At 47.3% G+C, this 23234-nt stretch overlaps 1 protein-coding gene across 8 annotated transcripts in view; it reads left to right on the forward strand.

Annotated features, from left to right (window-relative positions):
* The window catches only part of LOC121089196 (limbic system associated membrane protein), a 1018254-nt gene that overhangs the window by 842351 nt on the left and 152669 nt on the right, over positions 1-23234 (forward strand). For all 8 annotated transcript variants that reach the window (XM_040596228.1, XM_040596226.1, XM_040596225.1 and 5 more), the window contains one exon: positions 5171-5403. In XM_040596228.1, coding sequence (XP_040452162.1) covers positions 5171-5403 — 233 coding nt within the window. The remainder of the gene's footprint in view (positions 1-5170; positions 5404-23234) is intronic.

A 23234-nucleotide genomic window follows, 5' to 3' on the forward strand; every position in this document is an offset into this window, starting at 1 on the left:
CCGTGTTTGATCCCTCTCTCTTTCCCTTCTTGCCATTTTGCTGCTGGGGGTAGAGGGCAGCAGGGGAAGTTGTTAGCTGGATCTTGCGCGTGTGTGAAGTGAGAAGATTAGAGCAGGCTCATCACAGAGCCGAGGGGAAGGCAGGAGATCTGATCCAGGGTGGGTCTGACATCCTCTGGCAAAAGCAGGTCGTGTCCCTCGGTGAGGGTATTGGGGGGGGGTCTCAGGTGCTTAACTGCGTGTGCATGCGGCCACTGCGTTTTGGCCTGCTGCACGGAACTTGTCTTACAGCAAGCATCATCAAAGGGTTAAGGGAGAAAAGATGATTAAAGAGGAGTGTGGAAATTATGACACAGAGCTGTCACCACAACGTGCTTTGGAGAAAGAGGGCAGAAAATGCAGCCCCAAACCACACTATATTTATTTTTCCCCCAGATGAGGTAAGAGCCGTGGCTTGCTGGCAAAGCAGCACGCCGTATTTCATTAATCCTAGCAGCTCACCTCTTCTCACTGGTGGGGCTCTGGCAGAGAACAGTGGGATTGGGTCTGCTGTAAAAAAAAAAATTATTTATTTGGAATTACAACAACAATAAAACCACCCCAAACAATTATCCCGGGTTCAAGGCGACCCAATACATCACTGATAATGCTGTAAAATCCCCATCATGTTAATCATTTCAACAGCAGCTTCACCAGGTCCTACAGGGCTTCCTTCCTGCCTGTTCATCACTGTAGGCTATAAATATCATCCACCCCTTGCAAACACCATTGAATTTACCCCCAAAAGACACCACCACCACACCGAAGGCAAAAAAATACTGCCACTCCATCTCCATAGCCCAGCTGCTGTGCTGCTTTCTCTGAGGCAGAATGGGAAGCACTCTGGTGAGCCCCCGGCTCTCGTGCATCCTCCTTCTCCTCTTCCTCACCCCTTGCAGCCCCCACCCTGGCAGCAGCGCGTCCAGCCTGGGGAGCCTGTGCTAGGGCTTTCCAACCCAATGCTGCCTCTTAGCAGCGAGCCTGCCTGCTCGCTGGAGAGAAGGGAGGGCAGAAAGCTTAGGGCTGAGAGCCGCTGCAGTGACAGGCAGATCAGCTGCGACGAGTGTTACAGCAACGTGCTGGGGAATCGATGCACGGTGCAGCGGTGCCTGGGCGGGAGGAGGAGCAGGAGGTGCTGGGGCTAGCAGTCGAGCACCAAGACCTCAGTAAGGCGGAGCGGGCAGCGAAACATCCAGCCTTGGTGTCCACCAGGAGATATGTGGATGCCTGAGCTGCCCTTTCCTTTTCTTCACTCGCTTTCCCACCTGTCAATAGGAATTACCCCAAATGCTTTCAAGGAGGGGGGGGGGGGGGGGGGGCAGGAGGGGAAATAAGAGATCTCTCCTGCCCAGGTGAAATTTACCTTAGAGCCTATGAAGGCAGGTTTGCACGAGTGCTGCTTTGGCCCAGCAGGTGTGGGAGGAGAGAGGATGAGCAGCAGAACCTGCTCCCAGCTCCTGCCCTCACCCTGCCTGGATGGTGCCAAATGTCCCCTCCCAGGCTAAAATCCAGGGACCAGGAACCATGGTGAGCAGCCCTGCCTCTCGTTCGAGGTGATGGTTCCTGCTGAAGGTCCCAAAGCGTTCTCTGGTGAAAGCATCACCCTCTCCCCTCCCTCCTGCCGCACAGCTCAGCCCCATCATCTCCACGGGGAAACCGAGGCTGCAGGAGGTGCGTGACGATGGTTCCTTTCTCCATGTCCAGTTTCTAATCATCCTCTCCTGGCTGGTTTTTACACAGTCATTAGCCACTGTGTGGGAACTGGAAACACATCTGTGGCAGCTAAAAATGGTGTTGTCACTAAAAAACCTCGGGTGCCACACTTCGCTATGTTTGTTTACAAGAGGGCAAGGAGGGCTAAAGGGGCATGGCAGCGAGGGTTTTTTGTCTCTCTGTGTCTATAGTTTAAATTGGTGCTAAAATCAATAGTTCCCGAGTCCCTGCAGTGTTCGTGCAAGGCATGACCATTGTCACTAGCTGGTCCTCTCGTTAGCCGCATCAGAGATGTCAAGAAATTAAACCTGAAACTGTAAGGAAAAGCAAAATGGATGGATCACAAATCGTTTGTTAGCGTTCAGTGACGCCAATGGTAGTGCTTTCAATAAGCGTAATGAAAAGTGTTTGACTGTCTCTGTGAACTTGATTATTGATTATTAGTGAATAATGAGTCATCTGATATCTTGCTGATGCTGTGCTCCTATTGCATTGCAGTTAAAATGTCAGTTAACGTGCCATTTAATATTCTATTAGTATTGAATTAGCACTTATTACACTGTGAAAATCATCACCATAAATCCTTATTAAAGCATGATCCATACAGCTGGGTGGCATCTCTGGCAGACTAAGAGGGGGGGTGTGAGCAGACGGACATAACTGAGCTGCATCATCCACGTGGATGCATGTTTGGAGCACACCAAGACTCGGAATTTCCACATTTGTACATTGTTTTTCCCTGATGGTTTGATAGGAAGAGGTATGCTGAACAGAGCAGCTCAAACCCATTTCACTTTTCCCATTTTCCTCCTTCCCCTTTCCTTCTTGCTCCTTCTTGCTTTATTTTGCTAGCAGCACCCAACTTATTGCAAGGTTGTCTGACTGCAGGTGTTGACCACCATACTAGGGCTGACCTCAGGGGTTGTAGGACAGGTTATGAGACATGTTTTCTTTTGGGCAGAGGGGAGTGAGGGTCTCCGGGTGAGTGCCCCCTCATGAGTACAAGGGCAAAGTTTTGCTCTGACTGTGCCGCTGAGCTTTAGCTGACCTGAGGGACATCGCAGGGGCATCTTTACTACCTCCAGGCAGAGCTGTGCACTGACTAGGTGTGGGGCAGAGCCACGGGGTGCTGCGCTGTATCACAGCACCACGGTATAGGTCCAGAAAGCAGCCCGGTGGGGCTGGTGTGGTGCACTGGATCTGCTGGTGCCCAGCAGCACTGATAGGTGTGCCAGGGGATTTTCAGAAGTGACTGAGAAACTTCAGCTCCCACTGACTTCAGCTGTTAATCTGCTTAGCTTCTCACCACCATCCCCCCTGGGATTTTCACAAATCCAAAATGTGTAGAGAGGGGCTTCGAAAACCTTTGGAAAAGACCCGACCCCTCGTTCTCAGTGCCATCGTGACTCTGCACAGAACCAGCAAGAAGGCTGGTGACCCTCAGGCGGCTGGCTCCGGAGATGGTCTGGGTCTCCCTGCAGGGCCACTGCTGCCGCCCCTGGGGCACAGTGCCCTTCCCAGGTCCTTGCTTCCAGCCCCGTCGCTGGTGATGACAGCCCAGGCGGCCGAGTGAAGCGTGGCACCGCCGTGTCCCAGTGGTGCTGGTCTGTACATCTAACTGGCTGCTCATGGATTCCCCTGCCCCTTTCTTTTTTACAAAGAGCAGCTTTGTAAAGAGACCACAGGTGACAGCTGAGAGCTCACCTGGCTGGGAGGGTGGGCTCTGCTCTGAGGGCCAAGCCCTCGCTCCCCTCCCTTGGCTGGATGGCGGCGGTGCTGGCCGGGGCTGTTGGGCCGCTCTCTAAAGCAAATGTTTGTCGGATCAGACAGAGCTGCTTCCAGCTTGGCCAGCAGCGTAGCGTGCCTCCCATCGTTGCCCACACAGCCTGGCTTTCCTCCTGCCCACCAGTAACCCCAGAGCATCTGTGGGCCAGCCAAAAGGGAGGGGGTGAGAGGTGCTGGCCATAATGGTAGGGTCACGTTGCAAGGGATGTCTTGCAGCACAGCATCAATGAAATGCATTCAAATAGAGGAACTTGGAAAATGTCTTACCCGTGCTAAGATGCTATACGAAAGCCTACCATCAAATATTTGTCTTATCTTGAAGCAATAATCTTTATCCTCCCTCTTTCCTCTTTCAAATACAACATATGCTTGAATCGTGGTGGGGAGGGCTGCTGGGTTGTTTGGCTGCTAGGAGGCTGCAGGCAGAGCTCTGAGAAGTGAAAGAGCAACAGCTCTGGAGACTGAGCTTCCCTTTTTATCCACACAGTAAACATGGTGTGAGCTGCTGCAGGGCAAACCCCCTCAGTGTGGCTGAGCCTGGCCCTGGTGGGCTGCCAGGGTGAAGGAGCAGTTATGTCCCCATGTCTTATTCAGCCCTGGACCTCTGGAATGAGACACAGCTGAGAGTGACCAGGACGTGCCTCCTCGTTGGCATCTCCTCACCTCTTCTGTGCAAGCCACTTTCTAGAGGTGGGAAGTGGTACAGGGCAGCTGCCATAGCCAGAAATGCATTTGTCATCACAGGGCCTTCGCCGTGCTCTGTCAGGGAGCAAAATGCTTGTCACACAGTTGCAACAGGGTTAGTCGGTCCTCTGCCTTGCAACAGCTGCCAGTCAGGGCTATGGCAGTTGCTGGTCCTGCTGCTGCTCCTCTGCCTGCCACCCCTACCTGTCATTCCTCCTCTCCTGTCTCACCTGGGACGGTCAGAGGACACGCTCTGTGTGTCACGGGGATGGCAGGGACACCCCCGCAGCCTCTCCTTTTCAGCCTCAAACCTGCACTTGCCTGCATAAGCGGGCAGACGTGCAACGGCAAGGGTGTGTGTCTGTTAGGAGGGCGGTGTTTGAGGAGTGAATGCTCCTGTCCACAAAGCCATTTTTTGTCAGAGGGATGGGGAAGACAGGTACCCTGTAGCTCCCTCCCCTTGTGCTGCTGGAACTGAGGGATGGAGCAGCTGTGCCCTGAGCTGGCAAAGCTGGAGCCCTGAACCTTTGCCCTGCAGGCTGACAGGGGGATGGGAATGTCACTCTCTTGTATACTTAACTTCTGAAGGTGAGGGAGAAGTATGGGAAGAACTCCTTCCGACCTTTCCCACTGGCAGGGTTAGAAGGGATTTGGTGACCAGGATCTCTTGTGGCCTTCCAAAGTCATTTTTGGTGCAGGTGTAGGCTACAGACAAAAGGAAGAGAGAACAAGAGGCACGGCCATCCCGAATCCCAAGGTTTCCTGAACCAAAGTTTCCTGAAACCTTTCAAAAAATCATTGTGGAATACATGGCCATGGGGCAACAATGGTGAGGAGATGCTGTGGTTCACTGGCAAGGCAGGAGTTTCTGGGCGAATAGGAAAGGGAAGAGACAACATGGAGTTGATGGAGAGGTTAATCTCCCCCTTGTCTTTCTCTTCTTCTACAGGTGTTACGTAGAAGACAGAAGCTCCAAGGTGGCTTGGTTAAACCGTTCTGGCATCATTTTTGCTGGAGAGGACAAGTGGTCCCTGGACCCTCGAGTAGAACTGGAGAAGAGAAACCCCCTGGAATACAGCCTGCGGATCCAGAAAGTGGATGTCTACGATGAGGGGTCCTATACATGTTCAGTGCAGACGCAGCATCACCCCAAGACTTCCCAGGTTTACTTGATCGTGCAAGGTAAGCAACGTGCCGGAGAAGAGAGCAAAAAGCAAAAGACACAGTGTGTGGAGGGGGCTGTATTTTTCCTAGAGAAACCCCAGAGTCAGTAGAGTCAGTAGCCTGTGCATCCCTTAGGTTTGCAACAGGAGTCAGCAGGACTGTCCCCTTGCACTGTGGCGTGGCATGGCTTTGCTCTGCGCTCAGTCTGGCCTTTCAAAAGTTGTGACAGAGCAGGGGACACCAGTGATGCCCAGACATATTCTAGTATGATGCAAACCCAGCTCCTGGCTCTGATTGTTCTGGCGTTAAGGGGAAACATTTGTTTATAATGACACTTGTCAGAACATCATGTTTGTCTCATCTCTTCCCAGAAAGCCCTCTGGTTTCTTCGCCTCCTCCTTCCTCAGATTTCCTTTCTTTTTGCTTGTGTCAACAAGCTACTGTGCTGTGGTTTTTGGCCCTCTGTCGTCAACTCTTTGCAAGGCTGGGGAATTAATTTTCCTGGGTGTTTTTCTGTGCTGGGTCATTTGTTTGCAGGGTGTGCTGTTGCTAGGCATGTGTGAGACCTGGTACTTGAGGTAGCTGCTGCGTACCCTATGTTGCCCTCTCCTTTTTTAGCTAGCCTCCTCCTCTGTGTGTCATAGGGAACTGGAAACTTGGCTATCTGAACCAGCACTGTCTTATCTGTCTGCCTGCATTTGCAATATGACAGAGTAAATGCATTAAGGAGTTCACCAATTACAGGTAAGGACATTATGGAATTTAGTTGTTCCATCCTGTCCAGACCAGAAAACCAAACAAGGGAGTTTGCTCTGTTTTGTTTTGCATTTAATCTTCGTGCTATTCTGTCTATCTGCCTATTTATCTAAAATATTTATAGAGCAGCTTAGATAGATAGGTATGTATGAGTGTGTTCAATACATATTACAGACATGTTCAGCTTCTAAATCATCATTCAGGCAGGAGTTTGCTATTTCTCCTGATTTTTCCTGTAACTCAAAAGGCTCCAGCTTTTATTTCACCCAGCAAGTGTTTTGAATTGCTCTGGTTATAAATGCATGCCCAGAGGGACTCTTCCTCTTGCTGGTATTGCTTGGCAAGCTGAGGGCTAGCTAGCAACCCGAGTGTTCATCTGCACGGTGAAGTGCGGGTGTACGGTCAGAGGTGATGCTCTACGTGCGCATGGAGCGAGACAGAAGGCTCCTGGTTTAGCTTCTTGCACAAAGTCCTCCCCCAGCGGTGTGACAAGTGGCACACAGCAGCACGCAGAGCCACTCTCCCGGCTCGGCTGAGTGTTTGCTGGAGCAGCGGGCTGTGGACTGTGCCCCCCAGCCCTGCAGGTGTACCCTGCCCGCTGTAGCCGTGCATAGCTAACTGGCTGTAGGTGGGTTATTGCTGGTAAAATCTCACAGGATACAGTCTCCATTTACCTGTCAAGAAAAATACAGGTATAAATTAATTTTAGAGCCACGCACATGTATTATTAATTTTACTTGTGCCTATTAGCTACGGGCCTAAGGAAAGGAGCAAATCTGAGCTCTCTAGCTTAGCTTTCACCTAAACGTGTGGGTGTCCAGCTCTGAACTGCTGCCACCTTTCTGAGGATGAGGAAATGTGGGTTTTGGCACACCTAAACTCTGGATGCCTCTAAATCTGTGGATAATCTTTGTTCTAATGCCTGCCACAGATTTAACAAAAGACCTCATGCTTGCTTTTAAGCACCGGGTCCTGTAATACTGTAATTAGTTGAAACTCATAGCTTTGATTTTTCTAAAAGTGAATTTCATCCAGTAAAAAAAAAAAAAAAAGCCAAGCAAAATACAAATGAAAAATCCTTTACAATTTGGAAGAGTAGACTCATCATTTTAAACCGTGTTTTAAAAATAATCTTAACTAGTAAAACTAATTCATTAGAAAATAGTATACGTTAAAAAATAATCTCTTCCCTCTTTGGGTATCATTTTCTCATATTGATTATTATTATTCTCAGATTTGCAGGTTGTCTGCCTGAAAAATAGTCTGCTGCTAGTACAAATGAAAGGAGTTTGGATATTGAGTCATGCTAAGCTTTTTGGTTTTATTTATTTAATGTAGTTTCTTTACTTGGTTTTGTGCTGATAAATTTAAAAGCATGGGCTGTGTAGAGCTCTGGGCATCCCAAATGTAAAAATAAATAAAAAAAAAAGAAAATACAGCTCTTGAAAAATTAAATAACAGGTCAAGCAATCTGTGCGGTAACCTGGCGGGAGGATTTCTGGAATGGTGGTCAGTGATTCCCTTTGAACAAGCCCAGGGAAACCGAAATAAGGCAGGGTCAGAGACTCCCTGCTAGCTTTGCAGCTGGCACGGCATCACTGGCGATGCCTGGATTTGTCAGTGAAAGACCGGGCAATGGTAGCTGCTCGTGCCCTGGAAGCAACAGGCTGCCTTAGAGATGTGCTCAGGCTTCCCATCCTGCTCGGTTTGTGCTGCCGGGGGTATTCCTGCTCCCCACTGCACTCTATACCAAAGACACGTCCTTCATCTCCCCCAGTTCAACTCCCTCATCTGTATAGCCACTGTCAAAACCCAGCTCCTATTACCTGTAGAAACAAATGGGATAGCTATACCAGAGACTAACTAACAGGTAGGTGGATACTGGAGTGATGCTGGAGCCCTTCTAACTCGAGAAGACCACTTCCATGCCCGCAGTGCCACTGAAATAGCTGGGCTAATGATTCCCTGCGTTTAGATGACTGCAGGCTAATGGAGTTGCATCCTAGGAGCAGGTCCTTCCCTCCTTTGAGAAAATCAGCTTTCCCTGCGGTGAGCTCTGCTGGCCAGAGCTGCAGGAGCATCTCACAGAAAGAGGGACATCACCTCTCCAGCGTGGGTGCCCATGTCCTTTAGTATTTCCAAGGAAAGAGCCAGCTGTGCCTTGTCGGGCAGCACCAGTCTCTGCACGGCCAGCCTTCTCGGTCTGTGCCTTTCCTCTCTGTAAGTGTCTGTGCTCACTGACAGGATTGCTCCCAGCTGGGGCATGTTGCAGAGGTCTAGAAGGGAGGTAACGAAACAACACTTTAAAAAAATTGCCACTTGATAGACAGCTAAAAGTAGAGAAAGTTCTCTTCATTAAGTCTTTCCTCCTCAAACTTCAAGCCAACTCCGCTAGCAGAAGTAGGCATTCCCTGCCAAAAGGTTGGTCAGTATAACGTGGCCACGAGTTGTGCCGTTCTGACCCAGGTGGGCAGCACTGCGTGCAGGGGGGTTGGACGGGAGGTACCTGCCCCTGCCCAGCTCAGTTGCTCCCAGATGCTGGGGCTGCGCTATCTGCACTGGGGTGAGCACATGAGGGGGCTGCTCCGAGCCACCACCTCACTCACAGCATCTCCTGCTGCTTCGCTTGGGGTGTGATAGCAAACCTCCCTGTGAACTGCCCCAGATGTTTCTGTGGTTATCTCCTCAGAGGAGCAAAGACCTGGAAGGACCCACAAGAGGTGGTCTGGTCCTTCCCCATGCAGTGAAACAAGATCAGCTATACGGTGGTTGCCCCTAACATGTATTTTTTGAAGACAACCTGTGCCTGCATAGCCATTATTTCACTCTCCTTGCACTTGGAAAGCTTTTATTAACATATGATCCTAATTGATTTTGCTGCCAATTATTTCTGGTCCTTCCAGGACACATCATGGTAATTTCTTCTCCTCTTCCTCAAAACTACCTTTTATCTGCTAGAAGCCCATTAATCCCTGTGTCTCCGAACTCTCTGGTCCAGCTTAACAGGCTCACTGCTTCTCACACATCTGCTTTTACAACCCTCATGTCATATGGGTTTCACTACTGTCCGATTTGTCTACATGTTTCTTTAAGTGTGCTGTCCAAAACCAAATCAAAAGTCCCAGTTTAGGACTCAGTCATGCAGATAAAAATACCAGCCGTGTTTTGCATATCGTGCTGCACTCACCTAACTCCAGAATGAGGTGAGATTTACCTTTCTTTTATAAGGGCACCTAATTGCTTTTGCTTATTCAGTCTCTCTGCTGCTTTCTAACCCTCTCTTACTGGTCTGCGGCACAGTCTGCAGCTCGTTCCCCACTTCTGTATTGGAGCATTAATACCCCCCACCCACCCACCCCCACCCCTTCCTGGGCATAGTGCCTGGTGCTCATTGGTATTGGATGCCATCTGGTTGGTTTCTCCATGGAGACCACTTCTTCAGTTTACTTATGATCCTGGTCTCCAAAGCACTTGCAACTGCCCCCAGTTCAGTGTCATCAACTAAAGCCTGGTGCCATCTCTCTGTTCCATCATGAAGGTGTTAATTAAAGTATTGAAGTAATCAGGGCACAAAAGTGGACTGTGGTAGCAACCCACTAAAACCTCCATCCCTGGTGGATAGCGATCTGTTGGTTGCAGCTCTTTGAAGCATCCTGATGGTGATTTAACATCCACCATATTCTCTTAGCTTATTCCAGAGACTGTCAGGCCTTATGAAGTCAAGATATATCACATCATCAAGCATACTGCTCCTGCAATATCTGCTATGCCAGATATCCTACAAAAAAAGGGAATGAAGCTGAGGTGACATGATATGCGCTTGCCAAAAGTACATTGCTTTTTTTTTTTTTTTTTTTTTTTTCTCTCTTACTGTATTATTATCCTCTAGGTGCTTATAAATGGGATGTTTAATCGTTCATTCCAGTATGTTCAGTGACTTGTTCCAGGAGAACGAGTCATAACGGGGAAGTGGAGGCTGCCCCATTCCCAGCGTTACTTTGAGTTCTTGTTCTTTTAGGGCAATGTCCTCAAGCCCTTCTCAGGCATTAAATATCAGTGGAGAAAACTCTGTAGTCCTTACTTTTCTCATGTGCAGTAAAGACTTAGGTCTGTCTAAGGCAGGCTGAAGGAATGACTCGCGAACAGGAGCAAGCAGATGGTTGCCGTGTTTGCTGCCCAGAGCCTTTACAGCAAGGCATCATTGTGAATGGAGATGGCTGGGAACCTTTCAGTTGAAACTAAAACACTTCACTAGTTTTGGCTTTGTTTAAAATTTAATCAGGAAGGTTTTACAGGTTGGAGATGGTTTTTTCTGGTCAAAGTTGGGAAGAGAAAAAGGTGTAGCATTGCCACAGCTTATCTGAAAGCTGGAGCATTCAGCAGAGGTATGGAGAAGTCACGCTTGCATTTTTGCTCGGAGCCTGGAACTCCTGCAGGCTCACTAACATCTCTTGCAATTCCCAGTTTCTGGCTGTTGAAAGAATGTGAGCTTGCCCTTGTTTCATGAAAAAAATTAATAATGAAAAAGGCTTTGGCATTTTGGCAAAAAAAAAAAAAAAAAAAATCAGATTTGGAGACTTAAGCAGCAAATTTTCACAAAGAGGAATTCTTGTTTACTGCCCAGCCCTAATTACAAACTCAAAGTCAAATGTATAGGAGCTAAAGGGCAAATTCTGGTTTTCTTTCAAAGTGATAGGCATTGGTGTGTGAAAAGAACCACAGGGTGTAGCCTTTCTCCGTTACGCATTGCTTTTGTAGAGCTCCTTGCTTGCAAAGATTCAGACTGACCATTCATTGTTTCAAAGTGGTATAAAGATGTATTCATTGTGGCCAGGATCTAACCACAGAAAATTTGTTACTAACTGTGCGTGGTAGGTTAGCTGTGCCCCCTCCCAGTCCAGTCCTCTGTAATTAAAGGACTTTGTGAGGGTGACTGGTAAAGCGCTGGTGGAGAGAAATGCTTTACCCACAAAGGCAGCTTGTTTTCCCCTGTGTAAGCACTGCTCCGCCAGCGAGTCCCTTGGTCGGAGCTGGGTCTAGAGCTGAGGAGAGGGGGTGCTGCCCATCATCTGCTCAGCCCTTGTCCTCATTGATGAGGACAGTGGTAGGGAAAGATGACAGGGAGAGATTATTCTTTAGACTTTGGGACTGTGAGAAGGATTTCCAAGCAGAATTGGAGCAAGGCACATGAGCGTGTGCATATAGGAGGCACGTAGGAGCCTGAAGCCAGGTCTCAGGTGGAGGTAACTTCTGCTGGTCACCAGCCCGGGACCTGAGCCCATAAGCCAGAGCGGGGTTCATCCAACCCAAGGTAGATGTTACCACTGGAGTGGGTCACCATGGACTCTGCCATTCATGAGGAGAAGCACTTTTCTGAGGCACAGTCTGGCTCATCCTAAAGTAGCTGTCCAAAATTCATGAGACGAATTGACCAGTGGAAATAACGGTGTCCCTCCACTGGCTGTAGTGGGGAGCCTGGGATGAGCAGTGCATATGATGCCATGCATCCTTTCAATCTTTCCAGACCCCTTGCTGTCATTCTCCGCTGGAGTTTATTCCCTGCCAGAATCTGGGGCCGGTGTCTGTCAGTGCTTGCAGTGGATCACTGGGAGACCAGAGCCAGACTGGTTCTGAGCTCAGCAGAGCTGTGGTGGGAGCCCATGCCTGTCTTTCCCACACCTCTTTGGCCAGCACTGGAAGCAGAGCGGTTTGAAGACAGCTGAAACTATTTTTCCTTTGCTAGCCAGACAATAAGGATTTTGGAGTCAGCTGCTGTTCTCCGAGAGATGTTTGCTTCCCCGCTTTGTGGGCGCAGAGCCCAGAATTTGGAGGGATCTTTCTGAGCGCTAGCACTGTAGCACTTTCAATTCCAGTGAGTCTGCAGTAGGTAAGAATGAGCACAGACCACTTTGTCTTTTTCAGGACATAGCCCCAGTGGGAAAATGACAGCGAATTTGGCATGCTGTTGCAAAGAATAATGAGTTAACATGGGAGTATGAATTTTCTGGGAGGAAGAAAAAAGATCATTTTACTGGGAGCGGTTGGGGGAGAAGAAGAAAAGATTGGAGGGAGGAGATAAATTCAGATTACCACAGGGACTGGGAAAGACAGGACCAGCACGCTCAGAAGGAAGTGACAGCGGATGGGTTTGATGGGAAAAATAATCTGAGAGAGCAGGGAATCGTCTTGGGGAACTGCAGCATGGTAGATCTTGTTGCCACCCTTCCCCTGTTACCATGGACTGTAATTTCCTACCAGTGAAATAATTCCAGGATTTCAGGCGCACAGTAGTATTGGTGGCGTACTTTCTAGGTTTTCTGTGCTGGTTTGCTTTGCCCAAACTCATAAATTGCAGGAGGAGATTGTGCCTGGTGCTTCATAGGTTACCAAGGAACTTCCTGCTGCTCCCCATCTAGTATTTTTATGGCCTCCCCATAGTGTCCTGATGCCTCTTAACTTCTGTTTTTCTATCTCCAGGCATGGCTGGAATGTTGCTATGCAGCATAGGGTTTGGCTCTGTTATATAGGTTGGATCTCAGCACTTCTTAGTGCATAAATCAGGAGGTTTTTCTGGAAATATTTTGATGCTTGCTTTGCAGGTGCAGGCAGGAGACAAAAACAGAATACTTGAAAAAATGCTTACTCATTTTGGAGAAAGAAGTATTGCATAAAATACATGGAAGGCTTTCCTACGGCTGGGAGGAAAGATCTTGATATGATAATCCAGCTCCTTAGTGTATATAAATCAGCTTAGCTTGAGTGTCTCTTTAAAGCAGTATCAGCTGAATTTGTGTGATTTTGTCTGATCAGCTGATTCTAGATTCAGACCAGCGCTGTGAAAGATTTTGCCTTGTTATTTCTCAGGCTGATAGTCTCAGTCTACTGTCCCAAGTCTTAGCCCGGACTGTAAGGCAATGGAATAGGAACAATATTTTGCTGTCAGCTCCAAACACGGCAAGAACCTAGTCCCACCACCACGTCTGCTAACCCTTGGCAGAGTACAGATAACCGTTAATTGTAAAGCCAAGTGTGTTCCTGCTCCCGCTGCTGAAAAAGCAGTGGTTGTGGTGGCCCAACAAAATTGCCTTGACTTTTGACCTGGAATTTGACTCGATCTGCCCACCACAGAATATAGCCCCTTGGACATCCCAAGTCATAAATTCCCATTGCTTGCTCCCTTCCTGATGGCCCCAGTCTTGTCAGTAGTGAGTGAACTATTTTTTTGCCACATCCTCTCGAGATCTTTTTTTTTTTCTTTTTTTTTTTCCCCAGGAAAAAAGTGCTAATGTAGCCAGGAATAAATATCTTACTCATTTTACACAGCAGGCCTGTAACTGCTTAATAGCTTGAAAATGAGCAAAAAATGCGTTTCAAAAAATTCTCAAAAAGATCTGATCTGAAGCATTGGATTTCTAACCCAAAATAATGAGAGAAGATGCATAGCTAGTCTCCGCTAGAAACTTTAGGATCAGCTTGTCTTTTTACTTGCAATACAGCTGAAAGCTAAGGTTAATCATGCTCTGTCTCAGATCAACCTTTTCCGTAGCTTTACTGTCCATTTTATTTTCTTCTTTTCATTTGAAAGAAGCACTGCCAGGTTGAGGTTAGCCAGATTTGTGGTTCACTCAGCTGAGCTTTTATTATATCCAAACCCTAGAGATACTGGGAGTAGCTTGGCTTCCTAAGAAACAAAGCGTGTATGGGTTTATTTGTACGGTTATGCTGTTTGCCTGCCCTTCTGCTTGGCAGTCCTCTGCTCAGCTCACTCCAGCACCCCTCATCCCTGCTGTGACCTTGCCCCAACAAGAGCTCCTGCCCCTCAGATCCCCACCGATGGATCCCAGTCTCCTCCTGCATCCCTTACCAAGGGGATGCGCAGAAGCCTGTGTGGTTGCAGGCAGGTCTGGAGCCATGCACGTGCCAGCTGGCGGGTGCCACCTGGACTAAAACTGGTCAAGATCTTTGAAGGTTTTCCAAGGTACAAGGCATCAGGACCTAGGACACGTAGCTGCGGTAAACCAGGCCTTGCTAATTCCAGCGTTTGTGGAACAGCGTGTTCCTTTTGTCTGTTTTTCTTACTTCACTGGTGCCAGTGGAGCGATACTGCAAATCTGCCATGCTCAAAACTCCATATGGGATGAAATTCCAGATTCCTGGAGTTCACCAGCTCATGTTCTGTGTTTTTGGCTGCTGTGCTGCTGTCTACACTCATTGTAGCTGTGCGTTAGTGGATGAGAACCTGGATCAAAACCTTGATTCCACTGAAATTAAAGGGAATTTTGCTTCACTGGAGCCAAAATTTCATCTGAAATTGGAATTGGCCAGGAACAGATTGTAAAATAAGCCTAAATTGAGCCAACAGTTCAAAAACAACATCAAGACTTGTAGAAAGAAGCAAATTTATTTCCTACTTCAGAAGCTTCCCATTTTACTGTTTAATATGGATTAATTACAGAAGGAAAGAAATTAGCATTTCAGGAAAGGGAAAAAGGAGATAGTATTTCTAAAATGAGACTGTCCTTCTAAAAGTGACTTGACGGTTTGAAGAACGGGGAAAGGCAGGTAGGCGTAGTCTGTGTGCTGTGCACTTGCTACAGCATCTGCATGGTGCATACTGACCCCAGCCGGCCTGCGATGACCATGTGCTCCTGCCATTTGTCTCTGCCCAGTTGCTGGCTCTCATCACTCCTCAACGGATGCGTACCCTGTCTTTTTGGTGTGTATGCATGCTACGCCCTGTAGGATGAGCCTCCAGCTGCTTTCCAGAAAAACAACAAATGATAAATTGTATTAAGTAATAGGTTTTCAGGGTTTGGATTTTGATGGCTTTTTCAGAGCTCCAGCTCTTCTTTTTATCTTTAGAAACATTGAAATTGCTACCCCAATAGCAGCTCCTCACTCGCTAGAAAGTGAAGAAACATACTGAAAAAAATAATGACTTAATATCACATTTCCTGTATAGCCACTAAAATGTCAGGAGTTGGTTGCTTGGGAAAAAAACCCTCCAAAATAACAGAATAGCAGCTTGGTTTAATAAAGCCTGAGATGTGATAGTTAAGGGGGAAAAAATAACTTGCCAAATGTGCGCACAACAAAATAGACAAAAAAGATACAGATACTTAGACATATGGCTTCCATTTACAGAGTATTCAGACAGGGAGCACTTTCTCAAAACCCAACCACAGCTTTTGAAAACGTCTCTTAAAAAAACAAATATTAGGTTAAAAAGTGTTAATCTCCAACAGAAGACAGGAGGAAGGTTGTTCCTGGGAAGGCAAGGACGGTTGGCGTGGGCAGGGTGAGGGAGCATGTGGCTGTGCTCATCGGCAGGGCTGGGTGCCTGCCAGCCACAGCCCCGGCTGTCGGGGGGGGGGCAGACCCGTGGCAGGAGGAACCAAGCCCTGCTCGAGAAGTCGTAGCGGTGTGTGAAAGTCTGAGAATACGAGCAGAAGCTCGGTTTGTTTCTCGAAGGCACATAGGGAGTGCCGTCAGTTGTCTGCCTGCCTTTTGCCGAAAGACCCTTTGGAGATCCCCAGATGGGGGGGGGGCGGGGGGTGGTGGTGGATGAGCTTTCTCAGTTCTATATCAAAAAGCTGGGGCTGCTGACGCTTGGGCAACGCTACATTTAAAATTGCCTCCTCCTTTATGTCTCACATTTCCCTTACATCGTCTATTTGATGGCATGATCTTGTATTTCTCCGGTCTTCCATCAGATCTTCTAGGAATGTCTTAATTTGTTATGTGGAGACATATAGAAATGAGAAATTTTTGAAAAATAAAACTTTCAGGGCTCCTCAAACAGAAAAGTAGACTACAGCTACAGTTTTTCTTCCCATTCCATGAAGGTAACCTTTAAAAAAAATCTGTGGAGAAAAAAATTGGTAACTAGGGAGGTCCTCTGTAATGAAATGAGAATTGGATTTTGGTGATAAGTTTTAATTTAGGGCAAATAATTTAATTGGAATGACTCATTAATTTTGGGGTGCGTAAATTGGGCCTCTGGCAGCCTATTATCTGCTTTATTCCTTTCTGAGGCTTCTCTGTCAGCAGTATAAGAAAAGCCTTTTGCCTTTAATAAGGTGACACTCCCTTTGAACGTGCGGGGAAGGGACTGTCATGGTGCTGTGATTTTAACATAATGGCACCTCACCTTTGGGTGCCCTCAGCCATTCAGGCTGTAAGATTGTGGACTTTCTTCACAGCATCCTTGCAGGTGGATGCTTAGCTGTGCACAGGGTATGGGTGGTGTGGTGGGCCTGGGGCATCTGGCCGTGGTTGACTTGGGCATAAGGAAGGTTAGCAGCTCTCTTGGAAGGTCAGGCACGAGCTGGCTGGTGGATGCGTTGACAGAATTGTCTGCAAAGAGACAGAAGAAGTTGTATGTTAAGACTAGACTACTGTGAACTGTTGAGTTAGTGGGTGAGTGGGACATCTACTCGTGTTTTGGTAACTGGGAGGTTCAGCTCTCAGCTTTGGTACCCACCAAGTATATCCACCAATGCGTTAGGTGCAGATAAGCAAAGTAAGGCACAGAGAGCCTTTCAAAGGGAGAGAAGCCAAGAAGCAAGATCCTAAACCTGAAATCCACATGGCCCTCACACAGGTGTCACAGCAGCAGCTGTAGTCTGGAGAGTCTCTTCAAAATTATTTTCCTCTTGTTAGACTGATGGGAACGTGACTTTCGGGTATGTTCCTTTTTTGAATGCAAAAAAAAAAATAAAATATTTGTAAAGAAGTAGAATAAATCTCCCCTAATAACCACAGAACAGACTTTGCAAGGTAGAAGCCTTATGACCTTGACTGTACAAATCCAATGATGATTTTAGGGATTATGAATGCATAGAGCTCCCAATTCATGATTTTACCTGAAAGATTAATCCACTTGTTGACCTACAGGAAAGAAGTAAAGAACAAAAGTTCGTAGGGAGACTGCCTGCCCCTCATTAACCTGTTTAAGAGAAGTGTTAACGGGGTGGCAGCGACTACTTCTACTGTGTTTTTAACTATTACAATTATGTTTCATGTAATTCATGGTATGACAGGAGAACATTTACAGCTGTGCAAAGCCTGTGGACCATCTTTGCAGTTGAGATTGATACCTTGGCTATGCCGATACTCCCTCTGTGGGTAGTATCACAGAAAACCCTGAACTCAGACTGGCTTGCGTTCATGCTACTTGATGGTACCACCTTTTGGAATGGATAGGTCATGCCCACATTGCATTGGGCACTGGTGGGGGGTGCTGGTCTCCTCCATGCTCCCCGTGGTGCCCCTGTGGTCCTGAGACATGCTTCCTTTTTGGCTGATTGATTTATTATGTTTCCTGGTTAAAAGTGCTTGAAATAATGAGAAGGCTGGGAGACAGCCTGACAGACTGGTCTTTGTATAGCCTGATGCCAAGACTGCGTGTTACATGGCAGAAGAGTGCCTGGAGGGGTTTGAAAGCCCAGGGCCTGTAGAGTTGGTGTTGGAGGACTTGTGCAGGTTGAGGAAATCAAACTTGGCATTGTCTACATGTCTGGAGTGGGCTGTCCACGTCAGCTGTGCCTGCTTCTCCTCTGAGAGGGGATGCACTAGTTCATTCCAGGAAAGAGCCTGGGAGTGATGTCCTGTTTGCGTGCACGGCTGTCCAAAGGGCTGGAGCAAAACTAAGGGACTGGGCTTTGCTCTCTGGAGCAAAAGAGAACAAATCACATTGACAGTATAGACATACCCATCCAAACTCATAAAAGGTTCATCTCATTTTAACAAACCGAGGGTGTGTACATAGTTCTGCTAAAGAAATTGCACAGGTGTCCTATAAGAGGCAGGACTAAAATCCAAGTCCAGAGATACACATCTCTGTCACTTAGCCTTTGAAGTGTCACTCCCTTCAGGCATTGCATCTCTTGTCTGTATGGACGTGGTCTTGCAAACAGAAGTGGAATACTACAGGTGAGATTCATCACACTTAATCTTAGACATCTAAGCGTTAGTAGCACAAATCTAAGCTAGTCATCTGGCCCTCATCTGTAGTCTGCTGGGAGAAGTTGGCATCTTACTCTTTCTGCTGTCTGCCTTGAGATAATGTGATGGATCATCCCCCTGGAAGTCCCTGCTTCTCTGTTTGGACTACAGGAGGAATGTGAATGACTTGGATTTACACAGCAAACTTTTCAATGTCGAAAATTTGGTGACATGAATCCACCCTGTATGTCAATGCAGAAAAGATGAAACTCTGTAAGAAACTAGAGACTCTGGCATTACCCACAGCCTAATACTGTCTCCTCGGCAGCACTGACTGGCCTTGACTCTTCCTCTTGCCATAACCTGGAATGTGGGACTTTAAATAGTATAACAATACCTTTTCTTTCAGTCTGTATTCTGTCCTACACTGGATAACACTTTCAGCTGTAATCCCTGATGTATTTACCTGTCCTCGTAATGGGCAGCTGCATTCCCCTCCATATCTCTTGCTTTAAGCCTGACATAAATTCGCGCAAGCTCTCCCCATGGAAGGTTGCCATCTCCTTGCCTGGATACCCTTGCCTGCTGCTTCCCGCTGAGCCAGAGGGTAAGGCTGTCCCCTGAAAAGATTTCTGTTCTTCCTGCTCCCAGAGCCACCAGCCCAGCAAAGCCCTGAGGCGCAGTCTGAATTTTTCATGGAGGAGTAATGCTACTTTAGCCCAAACTGTTCCAGGGTACTCCATTTTTACTCCTGGACTTGCTGCTGCTCCTGTCTCTCTAGTCCTTGAACTCCTTTGAGACATCACTGGTGTTAGACCCAAGTGCTTCTTTCGCTCTTCTTTCTTCTTCCCGAAGGGAGAACTATAAAAGATTTCAGAAAGAAACACCAGATATTTAGTCACTTGCACCTGCAGTTCTCAGGAGCTGTGGTGACTGTTGTGTGCCAGTGCTGGATGCTGCCATGCTTGTTTCCATCACTGCTGCTGCAAAATGTCCGTTAGTCCCTATGGATTTCACAGTGTTACCCTCTTCTTCCTGGGGTTCAAGAGCACCCTTCCAGCCCTTTCCACTCCCTTAAAAAAGCCCACAAACAAAATCCCCACAAAACCAAAAAAACCAACATCTAACATCTCTATTTTCCTAAGCCTATTGGTTTTGTGGGCACGTTTCTGCCAGCAGTTGCAGAAACTTCCAAGTCTGCACCTGAACAGCAGAAACTCTCCCTTCTTTGGCTCCCAGATCAAATCAAATCGCTGTTTATTTCATTGCCCTGATAAATTTTTTATTAACTGTGTTAGAAGTCTGTGAGGAAGAGAGAGGGGGAAGAGAAAGAAAAAAGCTGTTCAGGAATGTAGGCTGGGCAAAGTGCCCATGATTAATGGGGTAGCAGTGACCAGCGGGTATTTGAAAATTCACCAGTGCCAACTGCCGGGAGGTTTTTGCTGCCTGTGACAGCTGGTCATCGTTACTGGCTTCTGCCTGTGTCTTAGATCTGTGTCTTGTACATCTCCTACCAAGTCACTCTCGGTTTCTGTTTTGCAGGGACATACTGAACCAATTAGGGCATGTTGGATGATTGCAGGGATGAGTGGACGGTGTTGGGTAATATACAAAAAAACCCCAATTTCTCTTCTACTGTAGCCCTAATTCCCCTATCTCAAGATGAGCTTAAACCACTGTCCCAGAGATAGGCCTCCCTCAGCATCATGTGAATGTGAATTGCAGCTTTGCAGCTCTGCCCAGCCGCTTGGATATTCCTTACTCATCACTGCCACAGGGCGCTTCGCCTCTTCAAGGATGGTTGCAGCCCATTTGGAGTGATAGCCCTCTTTAAGGGAGCAAATCTCACCTTTTCACATACCATATATGTGTCTGCTGGCCCACACTGAAATAGTAAACACCTAGGCTTGATGCAAAGTTGCAAACTCAGAAGGTTGCTGCTGCACAGTAGCCACTAACGAGGGCAAACTGAGACTGCTGACTGTGCCACCCAGCCTCAGGGGAAGGGTCCATAAGGGTAAATGCCTTGTATGTGTCTGCCAGGCGGTCATCTAAGAAGCACCACATCTCCTTCAGAATGCAGGAAATCCAGCAGACAGGCCAAAGCAGAGTAATTGATGTAGAGGAGGGTCTCAGAACAGAAGGGTTAAGTACAATGCAGGCACATTCAAGTGGGAGGGAAATGGCCATAGGTTCCTCTGTCTGTGGAGAAGTCAGGGGAGGGAAAAGCCTTGTATCCACTCTCATTTAAATGTTTGATCTGGAGCTCCCCACAAAGGCCAGTTGCTTGGCTACAGATAAGCTTTAGGTGTGTGAAGACTTCTTTAGGACCTGGAGGGGTCTCTGAGGCAAAATGCACCCTTGGTGTCTGACAAAGGGAACACATGACATAGAAAATTGTCATAGATGCCAGTCCTCCCAGGTTTTTGTAGTTTCTGTCCTCTTTGGTCTGGTACGCTCATCCATTGGCCTGTTCTGGAAGGGGAAGCTCAGACCACTGATGGAAAGAGCTGTCCTGAGCTCTTAGGAGATGTACGGCCATGCCTTCTCAGGAGCTTTCAGGCCCAGTAGTATAGAGCTAATAGCAAAGTGACCTGATTTTTTTGAAAGGCATAACTGGGCTGCACTTGACACCATGCAGGGAGAGATGGAATGTTTTTTTGTTGGGTTGTTTTTTTTTTTGGATGAATAGCTTTTTCTTTTCATGGCAGCCTCAGAAGCCTTGAATGGGAAGAAATTGTGATTCTTGGGATGGATCTGCCATTCAGTTTGAGAGGAGGCTGAAGTGGGTCTTGAGGAATGTAGTTCAACTGGGGATGCTGAGCTTAGGAAATAAAGAGGATAGTGAGTTCTGCAGACTAAAGCTCCTGTGGGACAGCACCTCAGCAGGGAAGTACAATAACAGCATTGTTTGCTCTAAGTGCTCTAAGTAGGAATAGGTATCCATGCTGTGAACTTTTTTTACTTTTTTAAATTTCACATCTCTGCGATAAAATGTAGTAAAAATTACTGGTCCCAAACCCAAGTACAGAGGTATTCCAGACTCTGTCCCTGTAAGTCATTGTAAGGCAGCCCACAAACCTCATGAGACACTAGCCAGCAGAGGGAAGGAGGAACCCTTTAATTGGATCCAGAGTGTTGTAAATCAATGGGAAGATGCTTCTCATAACTCGACTGATATTTTAGTTTATCATCAATTAAGGTTGCCTCTTACAGGGTCTCCAAGTATGCCACAGTTCAGGTTCCTTAGTGAATTTGTTCATTAGAAGACCAGTCACTGGATTGCCTGCCACGGTGAAGCAGGTATTCTTGTCATACATCAGTTTTCTTCCCCTTCCCTTTTGCTGCTAGTGAGTTCTTGCCGTCCCCGTCGTGTCTTCGTTTCACTTGTTCGCAGTGACACAAAATGTCTCCTGCCTGAGGTCAATCTCCCTGTGATAAAAGTCTTCCATAGAATTAGTCAGGCTGAAAGACAGGCAGATTTCAAAAAGGTAAGCCTTTGGAAAATGGTGGCAGGCTGTCAGTTCCCATTAGCTAGCGCTGCCCGGGCAGCCTGCTGACTCTTCACCATCGCAGGTGGCAGAGATGAGTTTTAATGAGCAGCAGAGGGAGTGGAGAGGGGAAAAAGAAGAAAGTAGTTTAGACTGGAAGTGATGCTTTTGGTAGCGGATGACATGCACAGGTGTGTGCATGCGTGTGTCCGTGCTGGCGTATGGAAGTATCAAAATGAAGTCAGCAATGACCGTGTGGCTTGCCGGGCCTCTCCGGGAACTTTGTCGCACAAGTGATCGCATCCTGGCCCTTCTTTCTTTGGTGCTTCCTCCTGTCCGTTCTCCAGCACTATCAATCACTACAGGTAGAACTGTATCAAACTGCAAAGACAAATATGCTAAAATTTAAAAGAGGGAGATGGGCAAACCCTGGTTAAGTGATAATGCAGCGGAAGATGTAGTGTTTGAGGGATGGTTTACATCAATGCAGCTTGATTGACTTCACAGAAGTTGGCCTGATGTATTCCAGACTAGCGCTGGGGTGTGCCGGGTTGGATCTAGGTGCAGAAACACCCTGCGAACAACTATCAGACTTACCAAATATTTAAAAAAGTTGTGTACTTCTCTGTGGAGGTCACAGCTAGGACTAACAAGGGCAGATCAGGAATGGGGATGTATTCAGCTGTGAAATAGCCTCCCAAGGGCAAAGGTAGAAGAGTCATTTCCCAGGAACTTTAAAGACTAGTTGGCCAAAACACTATTAGATATGCAGCAGAGAACAAACCAGCCTTTCCAAATGCCCCCAGCTCTGGAAGATAGAATAAGTGTGCAAATGATTCTTCTGTCTCTAGAGTACATGAACATCTGAGATCTGAATTGCTTCAGGTCCCATTCTTCTCCCTGGCATTCGACCTACATTGAAATTCTAATTGACTTAGAGTGAAGACTCGTAAAGCTTTCTCTTTTTTGCCCGGATGCTGAATCCTCAATGAAAATATAAACTGTCATTAGATGTTGGGTGGATGTTGAGCGTAAAGGAGCTGGTTTAAGCTGAAAATTGCAGTGCTTATTCCAATTAGTCATTCTGCATATAAAATGCTCACAGTGTCTCTACTGTTAGTGGGGAAAGACATTAGTATAACTAAATACATCCCCACCGGGTGTTTTTATTAACACAAAAGTTAATGCTGGGTTAGTGGTGGAGATGTTACGTACCCTGTTTATTTTTTCTGGACAGCTCCATCATCTTCCTCCCTACTGGGAGCCACTGTTACGTCTTCAGGAAATGCATCAGCTGCCAGGGCCCTGAGTGCACTGATTAGGTCTTGACCAGTCTCCCCAGGAGTATCCACCTACCCTTTGACAAGGGAATCCATGTAAGCTCAGGCCTGGATCTGTGTGTTAGGTGTACCTGTCTCCAGCTGTGCCTCTGGTACCATCTCTTGGATGGGCCGTGGACCTATGTGGTAGGTAGCTTGTCTCTGGCCTTGTCTTCCTGCATGGACCCTGGATCTGGTTCACAATGTCACCGCGTCTGGAACTGTTGATGAACCATGATACCAGCACCTGGCTTTGCCCACTCTATTCAGATCCTATGGAGCTATGCCCAACTGGTGAGGGCACTGCCATGGTCATCCTCAGCACACGGTCAGTGCA

The sequence above is a fragment of the Falco naumanni genome, chromosome 5 (assembly GCF_017639655.2).
Source record: "Falco naumanni isolate bFalNau1 chromosome 5, bFalNau1.pat, whole genome shotgun sequence".
Taxonomy (NCBI): Eukaryota; Metazoa; Chordata; class Aves; order Falconiformes; family Falconidae; genus Falco; species Falco naumanni.